This window comes from Phodopus roborovskii, unplaced genomic scaffold (assembly GCF_943737965.1).
Source record: "Phodopus roborovskii unplaced genomic scaffold, PHOROB, whole genome shotgun sequence".
In the NCBI taxonomy this organism is placed as follows: domain Eukaryota; kingdom Metazoa; phylum Chordata; class Mammalia; order Rodentia; family Cricetidae; genus Phodopus; species Phodopus roborovskii.
The window spans coordinates 34,672,201-34,689,332 of record NW_026126517.1 but is presented as its reverse complement, the minus strand read 5'-3'; the positions used below and the strand labels follow the sequence as shown (position 1 = coordinate 34,689,332).

The 17,132-nt window shown below is 47.0% G+C and overlaps 1 protein-coding gene across 1 annotated transcript; it reads right to left on the bottom strand.

Annotated features, from left to right (window-relative positions):
- Window positions 1–502: 502 nt before the first annotated feature.
- On the bottom strand, window positions 503–14,312 carry LOC127231817 (cholesterol side-chain cleavage enzyme, mitochondrial). The gene is made up of 9 exons (XM_051197591.1): window positions 14,026–14,312; window positions 10,829–10,984; window positions 7,166–7,365; window positions 6,108–6,311; window positions 4,535–4,692; window positions 2,282–2,448; window positions 1,944–2,022; window positions 1,246–1,443; window positions 503–819 (listed from the first exon to the last, which is right to left on the bottom strand). Exons 1-9 carry the CDS (start codon window positions 14,283–14,285, stop codon window positions 679–681), a joined length of 1,563 nt encoding a protein of 520 aa, XP_051053548.1. The 5' UTR covers window positions 14,286–14,312; the 3' UTR covers window positions 503–678.
- Between the last annotated feature and the right edge of the window lie 2,820 nt (window positions 14,313–17,132).

Genomic DNA, 17,132 nt, shown 5'->3' with positions numbered 1-17,132 from the left:
CTTCAGTCCTTTACTAGCATGGTGTTTTACCAGACTTCAGCCATGGTCATGCCCAAGAAGGAGGGACCTTAGAAGAAAGTCCTTACAACCCCACAAGGGGCTCCTCTTGCAATCAACCAAGCAGAACCCCACACCAGCCCCACCTTCCATGTAGTTCCACCCAGGAAGACATGGATTACCCACATCTCTTTAGCTACCCTGCCCTTCCAGCAGAGCTCCCTGAGTCCATTTTGGTAACTGCTGGCCTGATGCTACTAGTCTTTCCTGATAGACCTCACTTGGATCCCTGGGTGAACTTAGAGAAGATTCTTCTAGCTCCTGAACTGATGGTATGTGTGGGGGCCACAGGTAGGCTATATAACAGCTTCCTAAGTGCCCCTCATCCCACTGTTGACCAGGGCATCAGGGTTCATCTCCGTGAGGTTATCGAATGCCTTAGGAATCTGATAGGAGTAAAAACATTCCCCGGAGTTCATCTGTTTATTAACATTCTGGGTAAGTAAAGGAGAGAGGATGAAGGAGAGGAGGGCCCAGCTAACTTAGGCAGGTGGCCACTGAGAGCTCAGAACCACCACAAAGGAACAGGTTTTTCTGGAACTACAAAGACACCCACCCAAATGCTCCCATTGGGCCATCTCCCCATATGACTCCAGCCTGAAGTTCAGGAAGTGCCACACCCTATCTGATCATAGTCGTTTCAACGTCCTTCTTGAGAGGCCGGAAGTTGAATAAGATGGGCTTCTCAGGCATCAGGATGAGGTTGAACTTGGTCCCCACATCATGAAGACTTTGGACTTCAATTCTAAAGTTCTCCAGAACCTGATGAAGAAAGAGGTGGCTTTGGGAAATGTTAAGGATCTGCCTCCCCTAGGTCACGCACACTTGACATTCATAGGCATGGGGTTGATATGCTGAGTATGATTTAAAGAACATGCCACCAATTATTCAGTCTCTCACCGTGTCTAAATGGGCTCTGCATGCTCTGTTTCATAGCTTTAGGCTTTAACCTTAAATCATCTGCTGAGCAACCTCTCCCACCTCTCCTCCCGAGTGGGGACAAGCACCCTCAGGGGATGTAAGTGGGTAATAATTGGGTTAGTCCACATAAGGAGGCAGCTGGGAGTTGTGGGAGATTGATGAGCTTTGATCCTGCACTCCCTGGATTCACAGACAGGAGGAGGGTTGATGACTTCTCTGGGGCCATGGAAATCTCAAAGTACTGATGTGTCCCAGAGCCCCACTCACATTGATGAAGAAGATGGTCATCTCCAGCTCTGCAATCCTCCGGCCCAGACACTGCCGAATACCCCAGCCAAAGCCCAAGTAACGGAAGTGGGTGATATTTTTGCCTTTTTCCAGCCAACGAGTTGGGTCATACTTGTTTGGGTTGGGGAAGAAGCTGGGTTCTCGGCCCATGGCATAGTTAGCCACCTGCACCAACGTCTAGGAGCAAGTCAACAAAGCTTGAGCAGTTCCAGTTCCCCACAGTTCTGAGTGCAACCCTAGACCCAGCTTCCTCAGGCCCTGCTTCCAAGCCTGGCTGCCCAGCTACCCAAGACAGGACACAACCAGGCCTTCTATTCATTGTGTAGCTTCAAACAAGTCTCCTGCCCCTTGGTGAGCCCTGATGAAGGCTGAAGACACAAAGCTAGGAATAATCCACAGGATTTCCCTATGCCTTCTCAACCATTGAAATATCTCACCCTCAACCCAGAAATACCAGCAGGTTATCCTTGTAATCCTGGACTCCAGTATTCATTACCCGCCATGCCTACTACCATTACTGTTCATGCAAATTTAGACCACTGTGCCTGAATGCTCTATCAATGTCCCAGCATCAGGAAGAAAAGCTCAGCTAGAAGCTCCCATCACCACCATCTGCCTGGAATTGAAGTGTACTCCCTCTTCTCCTCCATCTGACTGGCAGAGCCCCTGAGTCCTACCTTGGCAGGAATCCTATAATTTCGTAGTACCAGGTCATTTGCAAGATACCTCTGCAAGGTCACGGAGATGGGGTGGAGTCTGCAGAAAGAGGACCCTCAGAGATAGATGGCCCCAAATCCTGGAACCAGGACATATCCACCCTGACTCCCACACCAGCCTGGCATTTCAGCCCCCGACTACAGCACCCCAGGGAAAAACTAAAGCAGGACCTGGTTCTTGTTCAAGCTCCCCAGTCCTACTCATCCCTTCCAAACTTATTTCTAAAATTCACTAGCCCTTCCTTGGAACCCTTCCCCAGGGGATTGGGGGTGGGAAGGCATGGGTATACTGGACTTGCCTCAGTGTCTCCTTGATGCTGGCTTTTAGGAGTGGAACCAACTGCACCATCTTGACCATGTCTCCCTGGGCCTGGCGCCGGGCAGCCAGAACTTCTGCCCGCAACATCTCCTGGACCTTCAAGTTGTGTGCCATCTCATAAAGGTTCCACTGCAGGGTCATGGAGGTCTGAAAGGAATACATGGGTTTCAAAAAGGTCCATCATTTCAAGGCACCTTAAAGCACTCTCTCTTTTACTCTCAACTTCTATATCCAAGACCATTTGCAAAACCTTGGAAAGGCCATTGTTCAAGGTTTGCTCAGTGTCCACGTAGGGAGTTTGTGATGTAGTTGATTAGTAAAGTGCTTGCTTAACATGGACAAGGTCTGGGGGGATAGTTGTTAAACAAGGTAGTCCATTCCACTCTAGTAACTATGTGCCTCAACCAAGTTACTTAACCTCTCTATACCACTGTTCACCTAAAAAAAAAAAAAAAAAAAAAAAAAAAAAAAAAGATGATAGTGTTATACTTCACAGTGTCACAAGGCCTTCGTGTCTATCAACTAAAAACACAGACTCTTTGGTGTCCTGATGGACAACAGAACTCAGGATAAAAGTTTGGCATCTTTCAAGGAAGAGCGGGGAAGAGAATCCAGCCAGAATCCGACCCTCACTGTCTCCATCCACATCACTGTCTTTTTGCAACCTTCAACTCTGAGTCAGATTATTGCTCAACTCTGCTCAAAAGAAAAAAAAATTTAATCAGTCAAGGAACATTTGGAAAAGCTTGTACACAAGGTTGGTTGGTTTGAGTTTGCCTACACTATCTCTTCTCTTTGAAGCTGAAGACACCGAGATAAGAGGAATTTAGATGGTATTGAGAGTTCAAGAATGGAATCTTGCAAGCAGATCATTGATGTGGCTGTCCCACTCCAATTACCACAATCAAAATCAAAACTGCCTCCCCGACCAACACTGAACACCACCCCCACAAACAATAATTCTTTTTTAAACTCTTAGTGGCCAGTAGATGTGCATGTCTCTGCCAACAAGCACTGTGGCATGTGACAGTCTTATCACACTGCCTCCAGCCCCAAATCCACATGTCTTCATCCAGACTCTTCTAAGGAGACTATGGGGTAAAGGGGAATGTGGGTGTGGGCTTAGCTCAATAACTGATGTCCTAAGAGGAAGAAGTCAAGACGGATGTCACGAGGGACACCCAGGTTTAGGCATGAGGGAAATGGCCACATTCAAGCCAAGGAGTCAAGCCTCAATGAACCAATCCTACCACAGTGTGATACTGGTTACAGCTTCAAATTGTGAGAAAGTGTCTGTTGTTGGAGCCACTCATCTGTGCTGTTCTGTTAACAGACTCCTGTCTCTGAGTTGAGAACACTAATTCCAGCACTTGGAGCCCAAGGCAGGAGAATTGGTATGAGTTCTGGGTCAGCCTGAGTGTTAGAGTGAATTCCAGGCCCACTTACACTACAGAATGAGACCTTGTCTCAAACAACAACAACAACAAATACAAAGGGTCTGGAGATGTAGCTCAGTTGGTAGAATGCTTGCCTACCATGCAAGAAAACTTGGATTTGGTCTCAGTACTGCATAAAACAAAACATGGGGCAGGAGAGATAGCTCAGCTGTTAAGAGGATCTGAATTTTTTTTAGCACCCCTGAGGTGGCTTACGACTATAATGCAAGTTCCAAAGGAGCTGACACAATTTTCTATCCTTCCCAAGCACCAGGCACTCACATGGTACAGACATACGTGCAGGCCAAACACACACGCACAAAATAAATATATAAATAAATGAAATTTTTAATGGATCGAAGGTGGTAATAGCACCCCTGTAATCCCCACATTCAGGGAGTGGAGGCAGAAGAATCAAGAGTTCAAGGTCATCCTTGACAACATAGTGAGTTCAAAGCCACCCTAGGCTATAGAAGCCCCATCTCAAAAACAACCAAAATTCTATGTAGGAACTGAACCTGTTATTCCTTCCTTCTCAAAGACAAATCAGTCTCAGATCATGCCCTATAAATGATGAATAGTGTTTGGTTCATGATAGGACTTTGACTCACCCTTCTAAGTGACAACCATTTAGGATTTGGCAGTGAGAGAGAGAGAGAGAGAGAGAGAGAGAGAAGCATATCATACAGGGGGACCCAGCCCCTCATATTGAACAGTAGTGCTTCTGACAGCACATTTGGTGGGGAATGGAGCATGTGGCCACTAAGAAAGCTCACACTGGACTCTACAGCACTTACTGTGTCCACTCCTCCTGCCAGCATCTCTGTAATGTTGGCCTGGATGTTCTTGAAGGGCAGCTTGTTGCCACCCAAGAGGCTATAAAGGACACCAGGGTACTTGCTGAAGACCTGCTTCTGTCTTAAGTCCCAGTAGAAGTTCTGGGTGTATTCATCAGCTGAGGGGCAGGAGAAAGAACAGTGTGAGGCTTCCTGCAGGTGGAAGGGTAGGAGGGACATCAGTCTTCATGGAGGTAGGAGGGTTCCGGGGGCTTAATATTCCAGAACCCCTATCGGTAGGAAGCCATTTTACTAAGCCTTTATTTTGTACTAACCCCTTCATATCTGTTTTGTCATTTAATTCCTTTTAATTTCTTCACTTTATATGTATTAATGTCTCACCTGTGTGTGTCTGTGTGCCATGTGTGTGCAATGTCCATGAAGGCCAGAGGAGGGTGTTGGATGCCCCAGGATTGGAGTTGTGCGTAGTTGTGAGCTACCATGTAGATTAAGAATTAAACCAAGAACAGCCAATACTCTTAACAAATGAGCCAGCTCTCTAGCCCTTGTCATGTAATTCTTGATCATCCCACTGTGTGTGTGTATGTGTGTGTGTGTGTGAGAGAGAGAGAGAGAGAGAGAGAGAGAGAGAGAGAGAGAGAGAGAGAGAGAGAGAGAGAGAGCACATGTGTGAAAATGTACATATGTATGTGGAATTAAGACACAACCTCAGCTGTTGCTTCTCAGGCACCATCTACCTTGTCTCTGAGGTGGGGGTCTGGAGCTCACCAAGTGTCAGTGAACCCCAGGAACCCACATGTCTCAGCCTCCCAGCCCTGGGGAGCTGCAGTACAAGCAAGCTCCCCTATAAATTAATATGAGTCCTGGGAATTGAACTCAGTGCAAACAAGCACTTTACCAACTGGGCAAAGATGGTTGCTTGCCCAAGATTACATAGGTACTGATGGCCAAGGTGACATTTGATTCTGCCACACCCGAGTCAGGTTTATCCATCCATCTTCCCCTCTCAACACACCCTAGCCTCCTAGGCTACCCCGAAGCCTCCTGTTGCCCAGACAACTATGGCTCAGACACTAGCCTTCAACACTATAGATAAAAAGCACCTTTTTTAAAAGAAGATGTTTCTTAAGAGCTTATTTTTTAAAATGAAGTGTATATGTGCATTTATTGTGCATGCACGTGTTCTTGTGTGTGTGCATAGTTGTGCCTGTGTGTGTAAGTGTAGGTGCCTGTGGAGGACTGAAGAGTACATCAAATCCCCTAGAGCTGGAGTTACAGGAAGTTGTGTTTCCTGGTGTGAGGCCTGGAATTCAAACTCCTGTCCTTTGTAAGACAAGCAAGTGTCCTTAATAGCTGAGTCACCTCTCCAGACCCTAGCCATGAGCTTTTTTAAGGAACACCATGGACATCTTTACTCCCCATCTCCAGAAAAAAATCTCCAGTAGTCTAGCCCTGACATTCATCCCTGCTCAAGGGTAAATTAACTAATCCTAAAACAAAGAGGCAGCTTGAGGCCAGGCATCCAGCTAGGAGCACTGGCCCACTTCCTGAGTACAGCCAGAGGAGTCCTCACCTTTATTGAAAATCACATCCCAGGCAGCTGCATGCTCCTTCCAGGTCTTAGTTCTGAAGAATCGAAAAAGTTCTGGAGGCAGGTTGAGCATGGGGACACTGGTGTGGAACATCTGGTAGACAGCATCGATGAACCGCTGGGACTCAGGGTCCACGACCTCCTCCAACATCCCCAGGCGCTCCCCAAATACAACACTGGTGATGGCTGCAGTGGGAGGCTGAGGCTGAGGACATCCTTCCAACCAGGCTGTCCCAGAGCCTCAGCACCCAGAATCATCTCCACCCACACCCACACAGGAGCTCTCCCTCACATCCTTAGCTTTCTTCAGCAAAGAAACTGAGACCTGAACCCCCAAGGGATAAAAAGAAAGGCTACCCTTCTGAATGGCACTCAGGTCCCTCAGAGGGATGGAAGGGAGGCCCTGAAAGGGATGCTTCTGTGGGAAGCACGGACTCCACCAGAGCCAGGATGGAACTGTCCAAGAGGTATTTCCCCTTGTAGTTGACTGCATCCATTACATTGCACATGAGCTGGGGGACTTGGGACTTCAGTTTCTGAGTTACCCAGAACTCAGTCTGGCTGGAACTAAAAGATCACAACTATTTTCAGGTTTTCTCACCTACCATGAGAAGAATTTCAATCCAACTTCACACCAAGCCCAGGGTATCCCAAATCTTCTATAGGCATCACATGACCTCCATTAAGACGTATGCATGCACCATTGCCTGATCTGAGCTGCCTAACTTCCTTACCCAGTCTGGATAACTTCTAGGTGTCCTTCAACACCCAGCTTAGATCAACCATGAAGGCCTCCTCCCTCCTGCTCAACTTTAGAGGTCTCTAGGCGAGGGAGACTTGCAGCATGAAAGGCTAGGGTGAGTTCTGGCTGTTGGAGAATGATGGCATGGGGACCATGTTTTGGGGACCCCCACAACATGAATGTCAAATGAGAGGGACCTGGCTACCCGTTGGGTGGCTGACAGTGCAGTCAGCAGGCAACACAGTCCCTGTCTGGCTCCCTGGCCCCAACTCCTGCTAGCCAAGGTCAAGACCCTTACACTCAAAGGAAAAGCGGAACAGGTCATCACTGATGTCTCCTGAGAAATTTCCAGACTTCTGCTGCTTGATGCGTCTGTGCAAGACGTTGATGAAGTCCTGAGCTATACCTTCCAGCAGGGGCACGAAGTTCTTGATGGCTTCAGGCGCCATCACTTCCTGGTTTAGGACACGTCTATCTTTCTTCCAAGCTTCTGAACTCCTGGGGAAACACATATCCCACCTCATGGTCACAGACCCCAGGCCTGACACAGAGGTACTGGCTGGGCTCTCTAGCTTTCAGACCCTGAAGCACCACCATCTCCTCCTCCCCAGACAACATTCACCGTTGTCTCCTACTCCCTCCCTGCCTGGCCTAGGAGAGAATATTGGAAGAAAGATGGTGGCTGAGAACAAAAGCCTGGCTGCCTTCTGCTCTGACTGCTGACACCACCACCCACCACCACCAAGAACTGGAAACTCTATCGCCCTTGAAGTAACTCTAAGTTGGCCCCCTCTACGCCCATCTCCCATGCATTCCCCTGCCTTCTGGTCCTTGCACAACTTTGTCATTAAAGGCCCCTCTCCATCTTTCTCATTCCCACACAAGGGAAGCTGACTTACCTTTCCTCCCCAAAATGTCTGAGTATTCACTGTGTTGAGTATCCAAGCTACTCAGAATCATTTAATTAAAACCCTAAGTTTAGGAACAGTGCAAAGTCTCTGCAGGTAAAGGTGTTGACCACTAAGCCTGAAGACCTGAATTCAAGTCCTGGGACCCACAAAGTAGAAGGGGAGACACGACTCCCTTAACATATTCTTTGACTTCCACACATGTGCAATGTTGAGCATGTGTCCACACACATACAAATGTATGTACACACAATTAAATGTAATTTTTATTTAAAATATTTTCATGACACACATAAAAATCAACCTATGCAAAGCTCTTTCCCTAATTTGGGAGTTTGTCTAAGAATGTTGTTGTGAGCGAGCAAGATGGCTTACTGCCCTTGCAGAGGAACTTTCAGTTCCCAGCACTCCTGTAGGGCAACTCACAACTACGTCTAACAACTCCAGAGGACCCAATGTCCTCTTCTAGCCTCCAAGGTCACCTGTAAACACATGGCATACACTTACACAGGCATATGCACATACATAAATAAAAAATAATAATAACCTTTTAAAGAAAAGTGTAGAGTTTGGGGGCAAAGAATGTTATAAACTCATGACCCCTTGTCCTCCCATAGATGTCTCCACCACTAGAGAGCTGATGAATAAAACACTGATTGGCCAGTAGCCAAGCAGGAAGCATAGGCGGGGCTGTGGGAGAGACGCATGTAGAGGCAGGAGTAACATGCCAGGGCATTACCAGGTAAGCCCAGAGCATGTGGGAATACTTAGATTAATAGAAATGGGTTAATAATTAAGAGAGAGCTAGCTAGTAAGAAGCCCTAGCCATCAGCCAGTAGTTTTTAAATTAGTACAAGTCTTTGTGTGTTTATTTGGGGCTAATCAGCTGCAGGATCAGACTGCAAAGAAACTCCAGCTACAGAGAGCCCCCAATCTAAATCCTTGGCCCCTTCTTGTGTATGGTTTTACTGAATCTACATATATTCCTAAAAGATACTTAAAATAATTGTATAATTATTTCCAAGTTGTTGTTTGCTTGTTTTTCGAGACAAAGTTTCTCTGTAACAGCTCTAGCTTTCCTAGAACTAGCTCTGTAGCCTCCAACTCACAGAGATCTGCCTGCCTCTGCCTCCCCAGTGCTGGGACTAAAGGCGTGCACCACCACTGCCCAGCTATTTCCAGATTTTTAAAACACCTGTCAGACTTTGGGGGCACTTGTCTTCTCCACTCATTGTTATGCTTCAGGACAGTTCTGTCAGGAGCCATGCAGCTTAGTCTCAGATCAGCATATAACTAACTGCCTGTCCAATGGGTTCCCTCGAGGCAAGATACCTGTGGAAATGGACTCTCAACTTGGCAAGGACCAGGAGTCCACAGGACAGCATAGGAATTTGAAAAATTCCTGTAGCTTGCAGACTCTTTTCTCTCTCATTATATTGTTGATTCTTTGTGTGGTTTTTAGTTTTACATTGTCAGTCACACATACTACTGCTGTAATTTTTCCTAGAAATTCTGCTTTTTCTCAAATATTTTCCTCTAAGATTCAGCAGGAGGCTAATGCTTCTCAAATCTCTTATCTGGAATTCCTAATCCTGGGAACTTTTCTGACTCCATAGAGATAGTTAGGTACATATGAAAAAACAACACTTAGAACATTAACTCTGTCTCACAGTTCTGGAAAGGAGAGTCCGGAATGCATACACGGAATAGGGGAAAGCCTCAGGAATACACATAGTGTCAACTGTTGAGAGTAAGTTCCCTGGACACCAAACATAGCATCATTGGCGGGATTTGGTATGGTCCAAGAGGAAAAACGCAATGTAAAATATGGGATGGAGAGATCCATCTTTACCACACAGGAGCTTATATTGGTGGGAGGAGTATAGCACAGTGAGATAGGAAAAGAGTGATTTGTCAAAGTCTGCCTTTTACAGAGAGATTGGGACATGGGACCCTCTTGTGGAAAAGGACACCGAATAAAAGCATATCTTGCAGAAATGAAAGAATTTTCTGGGTTGGAATATTGTTGTCCTTAAAGCATTGTACCTGTGTCTATTACTTTTTAACTTTGTAACAACAAATAGCTGCCAGCTAACTAAGTGCTATGAGAGCAGGATGTGTCTGTTTCGATATTTAGTTAAGTCTGAAAAAATGCTGAACTCTATGTCTAGAATAAGGCTGTGTAGGGGGTGGGAAAGTGTATTTGGGGAAGCATAAAGAGGAATAATGGGGGCTTTCATAATGACTATGGTGTATTCTTTAAAATATGATGTATTTCTTAAAGTCAGAAATAAGAGCCAATAATAAAGCTGTTCTTGTAACCCTGGTAAGAAAAAACTGCTGAAGTGTAAATAAAGACAGCTCAAGGTATCCAGGGTCACTTGAATGCAATCAGCTTGTTGGTCAGAAGTTTTCCTTGTGCCAGCACCCCTTCCCTGCCTTAGGACCTGACCCGGAGCTCAAGCCCAACCCTGGCAATATATAAATAAATTTTTCAATAAGAAATTTGGTAGAAAACAATATCTACATTTCAGTGATGGATCTTGCTGCTTCTCATAACTCCTTCAGGCTGTCAGGACCCCACTTTATTTACCATTGTACTGCCAACACCTGGCACAAGGCCTGGTACTCTGCAGGTGCTTGGTAAAGTGGCACTTCATGCTTAACACAATTAGTGAGAACTTTGCAAAGGCCTTCAATATTCATGGAATCCTCAGCCTGACTTTTCCCAGGAAGTTGGCAGGACAATTCCCTATCATCACCACCACCACCACCACCACCATCATCACCACCACCACCATCGTCACCACCATCACCCTCATCACCACCAGCATCACCATCATCACCACCACCACCACCACCACCACCACCATCACTACCACTACCACTGCCACCATCACCCTCATCATCATCACCACCATCACCATCATCATCACCACCATCATTCACCTTATGGAACAGGAAGATGAGAAGACCCACTCTCTTCCCCTTCCCCTCTCCCTCCCACTCCCCTCCAACACCCTCAACACACACAAGGTTCTCTCAGAACTCACTTAAACAGGACCCCAATGGGTCTCTTGTAATACTGGTGATAGGCGACCCAGGGGGGCACAAGATATCGTTCTGGGTAGGGACCCTCACATGAAAAGAGCAGCGCTGCATCTTCAGGGTCCAGAATATAAACAGACTCCATATTGCCAAGCTTCTCCCTGGAAAGACAAGAGAGAGGCTGGTGTTGGAACTGAGGCAGCCATGAAAACCCTGGGCAGCCAGGCCTCTACACACAACCGGTACACAGTGTTCTGGCTGGAACCTTCACTTTACTGACCTCAGTTTCCTCTATGAAATTGGAGATGGGTGTGTTTGTCATCTGTCCCATGGAGCTTCTGAAGAGCCAAACATGGCACGTGTATCTGTGGCCACTGTGACTCATGGACACCATCCTGCATCACACAGCACACCGCAGAACCAACCGTACCCCATCCCAAACCTTCCATTTATAATCATGTCTATTCCATGCTGAATCTTCTTGTCCTTCTGGCCTTGGAACCATGGCACACTCATGTTACCCTGCAGTGAATATCCTACATCTCCCATGTTCCAGACCAGTGGGCCCTTGTAGAATTGTAATTCAGAGTAGACACCCTGCTCTGGGAGTCAGATGGGACCCTTCACCTCTGTTAAGGTAAAGACTTCGGGGCTGAGGCAATGACTCAGTAATTAAGAGCATAGACCAGTCTTGCTGTGTGTCCCATGTTGGATAGCTCCAGAGGACCCTCCGAGGGCAACTGCCCTCATGTGCACCTGTCTCCCCCTACAGGCACACATGTACACCTCAATAAAAATGTAAACTACATATCTGGTTAAGTGAAACTGCAGTAATCGAACCCCAAGTATGGGTGAAGCTGACAGGTACCAGAGCCCACAAAATGTTTTGCAGGCAATCTCCAATGACACACAACTGTACACAGGACTGAGTGTCCTTCTAAGAAAAACAGATTCTCACAGACATGAAAAAGAATGACTCGGTGATGAGGTAGGAGGATTGGTCTAAAAGCTGAAGAAAGTGACCCCAGAGATGCACTGATGTCACACAGAATCCAACTCCCAGAGCTCTGAGGCAAGGTGTGCACGCGTGTGTGTGTGTGTGTGTGTGTGTGTGTGTGTGTGTGTGTGTGTGTGTGTGTGTGTGTGTGCGCGCGCGCACGCGTGTGTGTGTGTGTGTGTGTGTGAACCTCTCACTCTCTTCCTCCCCTCCTGTCTCCTCTCTTCTCTCTCCTTTTTCCTCTGTCTCCTCTCTTTCTCCTCCCTCTCCTCTCTCTTCCCCCTCCCCTCTCTACCCCCTCTCTTTCTCTCTCTCTCTCTCTCTCTCTCTCTCTCTCTCTCTCTCTCTCTCTCTCTCACATACACAGGCAACTACTAGAAAGCCACAGGAGTGCCTGCCTCTTGCTTATATGTGCCTTCTACCTAGGAAAGATTCACTGACTATAGATTTTTAAGGAAACAGATGTCATAAACACAAGACGCAAGTCGGGTGTGCTCCTTCCCTTCCTCTCTCCCTTCCTAATGCTTCTTTTTCCACTCCTCTGCCTCTCCCCTCTTCCCCTTCTTTCTTTCTCTCCTCCCCCCTTTCTAGCTGTCCTCTCCCTCCCCCCTCCTCCCTCCCCGTCTTTATCTCTCTATCTCCGTCCTTCCATCTATCTTTCCTCTCTATCTCTGGTTCCTTCCCTCTTGATTATTTCACCACCCTCCTCCGTCTCTCCGTGTGCGTGCGTGTGTGTGTGTGTGTGTGTGTGTGTGTGTGTGTGTGTGTGTGTGTGTGTTCTCCCTCTCTCATCCCCCTCTTGGAGAACACTGTTTCTGTCACAGAGTCTAAGCGCAGGCCTGTCTTCCTCAGCTTGTTCATGGCCTCTAGAAAACACCCCTTTGGTGTTTTTCCAGCTTTCACCATCCAAGCCTGAAAGGCCTTGAAGTGCTGTCAGGGCTATCAGTCTCACTTCTGAGATTTGAGCCCAAAGCAATAATCTGACCTCAACAGAATACCCGAAAGCCAGATATTCATCTGTGTCTAAGGGCAGTGAGGCTCACTTAAAATCTGTCTCAAAGCATAGCTTTGAACTACCATACACTGTGGACTACTGTACTGCTATTTTTAATGGTCTTAAGAAAGAAGAGAATAACTATTTCAGTGCATTGGGGAAACAACTCCACATGATGCATACAATAATCACATTCTTAGTGGTACTCAAGTACCATATAAGTTAAGGATGGATGTGGCTTCAATTATTCATTCATGCTTCCCTGCATTTTCTCAACCATTCTCCAAAAACTGCAAAAAGCCTTCATGGTTGGGGGGAGGGGGGAAAAGCACAAGGGCTGTGCTTTAAGTCCTTCCCTTTTATTCAGTTTGCTACCTTCTAGTCCATAAATTATAGCATCACCCTGACTATGCAGCAAGGCGTTGCACAGCTGTATTTCCAGTACTGACTTAAGCCTGATGATCTATGACATTGGTAAGTCCCTTCTTTCCAGAATAACACCAACTTCTAGGGACACAGCACAACACTCAGATGAAAGTGACTGAAAAAAACAGCTGGGGAAAAAAAAAAAAAAAAAAAAAAGGTGCTCTGACTGGGAAGCTGGAAAGCAGAAGTAAGAGTTCTTCATTAAAGATCAATGCACTGCCCTCAAAGCTCCCTTCCTGCTGCAGCATCCCCCATACCTCGAAGCGGCTCCTAGAGAAAAGCCCACAAGTAGCCTACAGACTTCCAACCACAAGTACTGTTAAGCTGGGATAGGCCACAGACCCTGAGATTTCAGAAGCCGTGGACTGCAAAGTCATCGCTCCCAGAAGATGCTTAGGAAACAAAACAAGCAACCGGAGAGTCACAAAGGGCCTGGAGCTGAGGCCCGAAGTAGGGTGGGAGCTTAGATGGTATTCAAGGGCCTAAACCTACCTCTCCCCTGGAAGCAGAGACAGCCAACTTGTCTTTTAGGGTATCAGGAGGATAGTAGGCGAAGGAGGGAGGCACTGAAGGTGAGTTTGCTCACACCCCATCCCACAAGGAAAGTAGAAAGCTGAAGTCTTAGGGCCAGAAACTGGGAGGGCCTAAGTTTCTCTTTCCACCATTCCTAGCTTAGAAGAAATGAAAGAAGGCAGCCACAAGTCTGAGACCACAAGAGGAACAGTGAGCAGTCTGCCTCTGCCTCTCATCATACCTGCCTCTGCCCTTTGCTTTGTCGGGCTTACCTGTAAATGGGGCCATACTTCTGGAAATTCTGTATGTGATGATGATGGATTCTGTGTGTGCCATTCTCCCTCCAGAAGTGGTACAGGTTTAACCAGCCATTGTCACCAGGAGAAGGAATCTCACTGAAGGGACGAGGACTATTGGTAGAGATATTAGCTGCTACTCCAGTAGACAGGTCTGGACCCTGCCAGGTAGGGCTCAAGAAAGGTTGGCAGCCTTTGAGAAGCACTGGACGCAAGGAGAGTCCTTTGGCCAGCATACTGTCTCCTCGACTGTCACTCCTTGCTGAGCCCTATCTCTACCCTTAACCTCCAGAGCCACACTTATAACCACTAGCTCAAGGCCAAGAGAGAAGCTGATGGAGTGCTGACCTCCCCCCTCCTCCTCCTCTGGAGGGTTGGGCCCACACAGCCCCTCCCAAACTCAGAGAATGAACTTTCCAACTTTCTGTCTGAAAGATCTATAGTCAAGCCAGGCAAACACAGGCTGAAGGCTCCAGGCCTCTGACCTCAGTGTCCACTCTATGTGTCCCCAAGACCACTTCCCTCCAGATAGCCTAAAAAGCAAGTTTGTTATCTCCACCTTCAGGGGAAGAAAAGGAAGCTTAGGCCTCCTGACTCATGGCTAGATCCCCAACCTGTTTGGCTTCCAACCTCAGGTCCAGGCCCTCTGCAGTAGCTGGGTTAGTTTCCATTACCTGCTGTTTTATAGGAGCAAAGTCTTCTGCTGACCCCTAGGTGGGATTCAGGTGCTGGAAAGCATCATATAAGATGAGAGATAGCCTGAGATCACAGGTCAGGAGGGGTTGACCACATGGCCAATTGCCAGCCAGCAGACATCTTTCTCGTGGCCCCGGGACTTACAAATGGTTGATTATTAGCAATTAGCTGATCTTGAACAGTTCCATAATTCCTGAAATTCTATCTTTTTTTTTTCTCCTTGTCAAACAAAAAAATACTTCATGTGCTCTGAAAATGCTCTGGCTGGCAAGTGTTGCTTTATTATTTTCATTTTGTTTTTGAGATCCTGCTGCCTCAGTGTCCTGAATCCTGGGATTACATGCACCCACCACTGTGCCAGAAATGTCCTTTCTTCATTTTGCTTTTGAAACAGGACCCCACCATGTGCCTACCCTAGGCAATCCACCTTTCTCTTCCTCCCAAGTACTGGGATTGTAGGTATGTGTGCTCTACCTCATCCAGCTCCGAATGTTCTTCTCCAACTCATGCTAACATATGTCAAAACTCACTGAGCTGCATACACCCTTGTCATTGATCTAAATAGGGCCTCACTGAGTAGCCCTGGCTAGCCTGTAACTCACTATGTAGATCAGGCTGATCTCGAGCACACAGAGATCTCCCCACCTCTGCCTTCTGAGTGCTGGGATTGAAGGTGTGGTCACCATGCCAAGCTCATGGTTTGTATGTCTGGTTTTTTGTTTTATTTTGTTTCATTTTACTCAGTGTTATTCCATGAAAAGGCTAATAAAAATTAAATTTATGGGTTTTTTCTAACAGGTTATTTTTCTTATAAAAAAAAAACCAAAAACCAACAACAACAACAACAAAAAAAAACCAAAACAAAAACAAAAAAAAAAAAACCCAACTCACTGAATTAAACTCAAGTTTTGGTGCAGCTTTGCCCTCCTCCTTAGGTCCTGTGAGAAAAGGACAGTGGACTGTCATCTGCAAAGAAAATGCAGCAGGCATCAGGTATAGTGATGTTTGCCTGGGAGGCTCACAGTCATCCATAGCTATAAATTTGAGGCTAGTCTAGGCTATATAAAAGTCTATCTCAAAAAAATGGGAGGGATTGGGGGGGAGAGGGAAAGGGAGGGATTGGGGGAGGGAAGGAAAGGGACGGGGTGTGCCTCTGAATGTGGGAGGGTAACTGGAATCTTGTGGCCCTGAAAAACTGTGCTGTCACTAGGGAAGGGACAGAAATTCTTTACATTAGGTCCCAGCAAGGGACAACAGCACATCATGTCCTGCTGATTCAGGTTGGGAGCCACCTGACTCTCAACTTACTGGGCTAATTAACACAGTCTTGGCTTTCAGCAAAACAGCTGAGTGTCCTGGGCCAGGCTATCTAGGTGTGAATTCCCATGTCTCCTCTCAGGGCAGAAACTCACTGCCCTTCTGTGCAAAATAAGAGAAGTCCAGGCAAATGGGAGACAGCTGAGGGAAGAGGAGAGGCCAGGTGGGAGGTAGGAGGGAGTAAGACAGACTGGAGCTGGGTCAGGGGATAGAGGTAGCCAAGGCCCATGAAAACAGGAGAAAGTTACTTCCAGTGACTACGTGGCAACAATAAATAGGTCTCAGGACAAGGGTAAAGAGAAACCAAGGCCACACAAAGGCAGTGACTCCCTGGGTAATAGATTTGCAGCTAGTACTCTGTCTTCAACTCTCTGGGACTCTGCTAAAGGAAGGGTGGGATCCAGTAAATAAAACATGGGCCTGGCCCAGCTGCCTGAAACTTGTCCCACAGTTTTCTTGTACCCTGGCCTCCAGGCCCTGGATTTCTGACAAAGCCCTTTAAACATTCCTTCTGTGAGTAGCAGGTCAGCCATCTAAGAGAACCGGAGAGGCCTGGGCTCAGAATCTCAGAGATCAGTACCCTAGGGAAGATAACACTGAATGGTAGATAAAGCACTTGGCTTGCTCAGCCTTGGCCAGGACCCCTGGGTCTCACCTGTCTGTGGAATAGAATGGATGCTTGACATGTGCAAGGTGTTTCGCACAGTTCCTCTTTCATCCTCACAGCTCCCTTATTAGGTAGGTTCCAAAACTGCCTGAATTACAGAGGAGGAAACTGAGGCTCAGCCAAAATGGCTACTTGCCCAGAGTCACAATGCTAACTGACAATACAATAATGAGTCAAGTCTAAGTTGCCTCTGGCTGGGAACTTGGCTCTCAAGACCCCTTCACCATATTGCTGAGAGCTGGACCCGGGATATGAGTAAGGACGGTTAGCAATATGAGGTCACACCCTGCAAACCAGAAACTGATGGCTGGTCACAGAGTCATTTCTTTCAGCTCCCATTATACAGATGAGAAAGATGAAGTCTAGGAAGGGGCTGTACTCATTAGAGTACAGCAGGGATCAG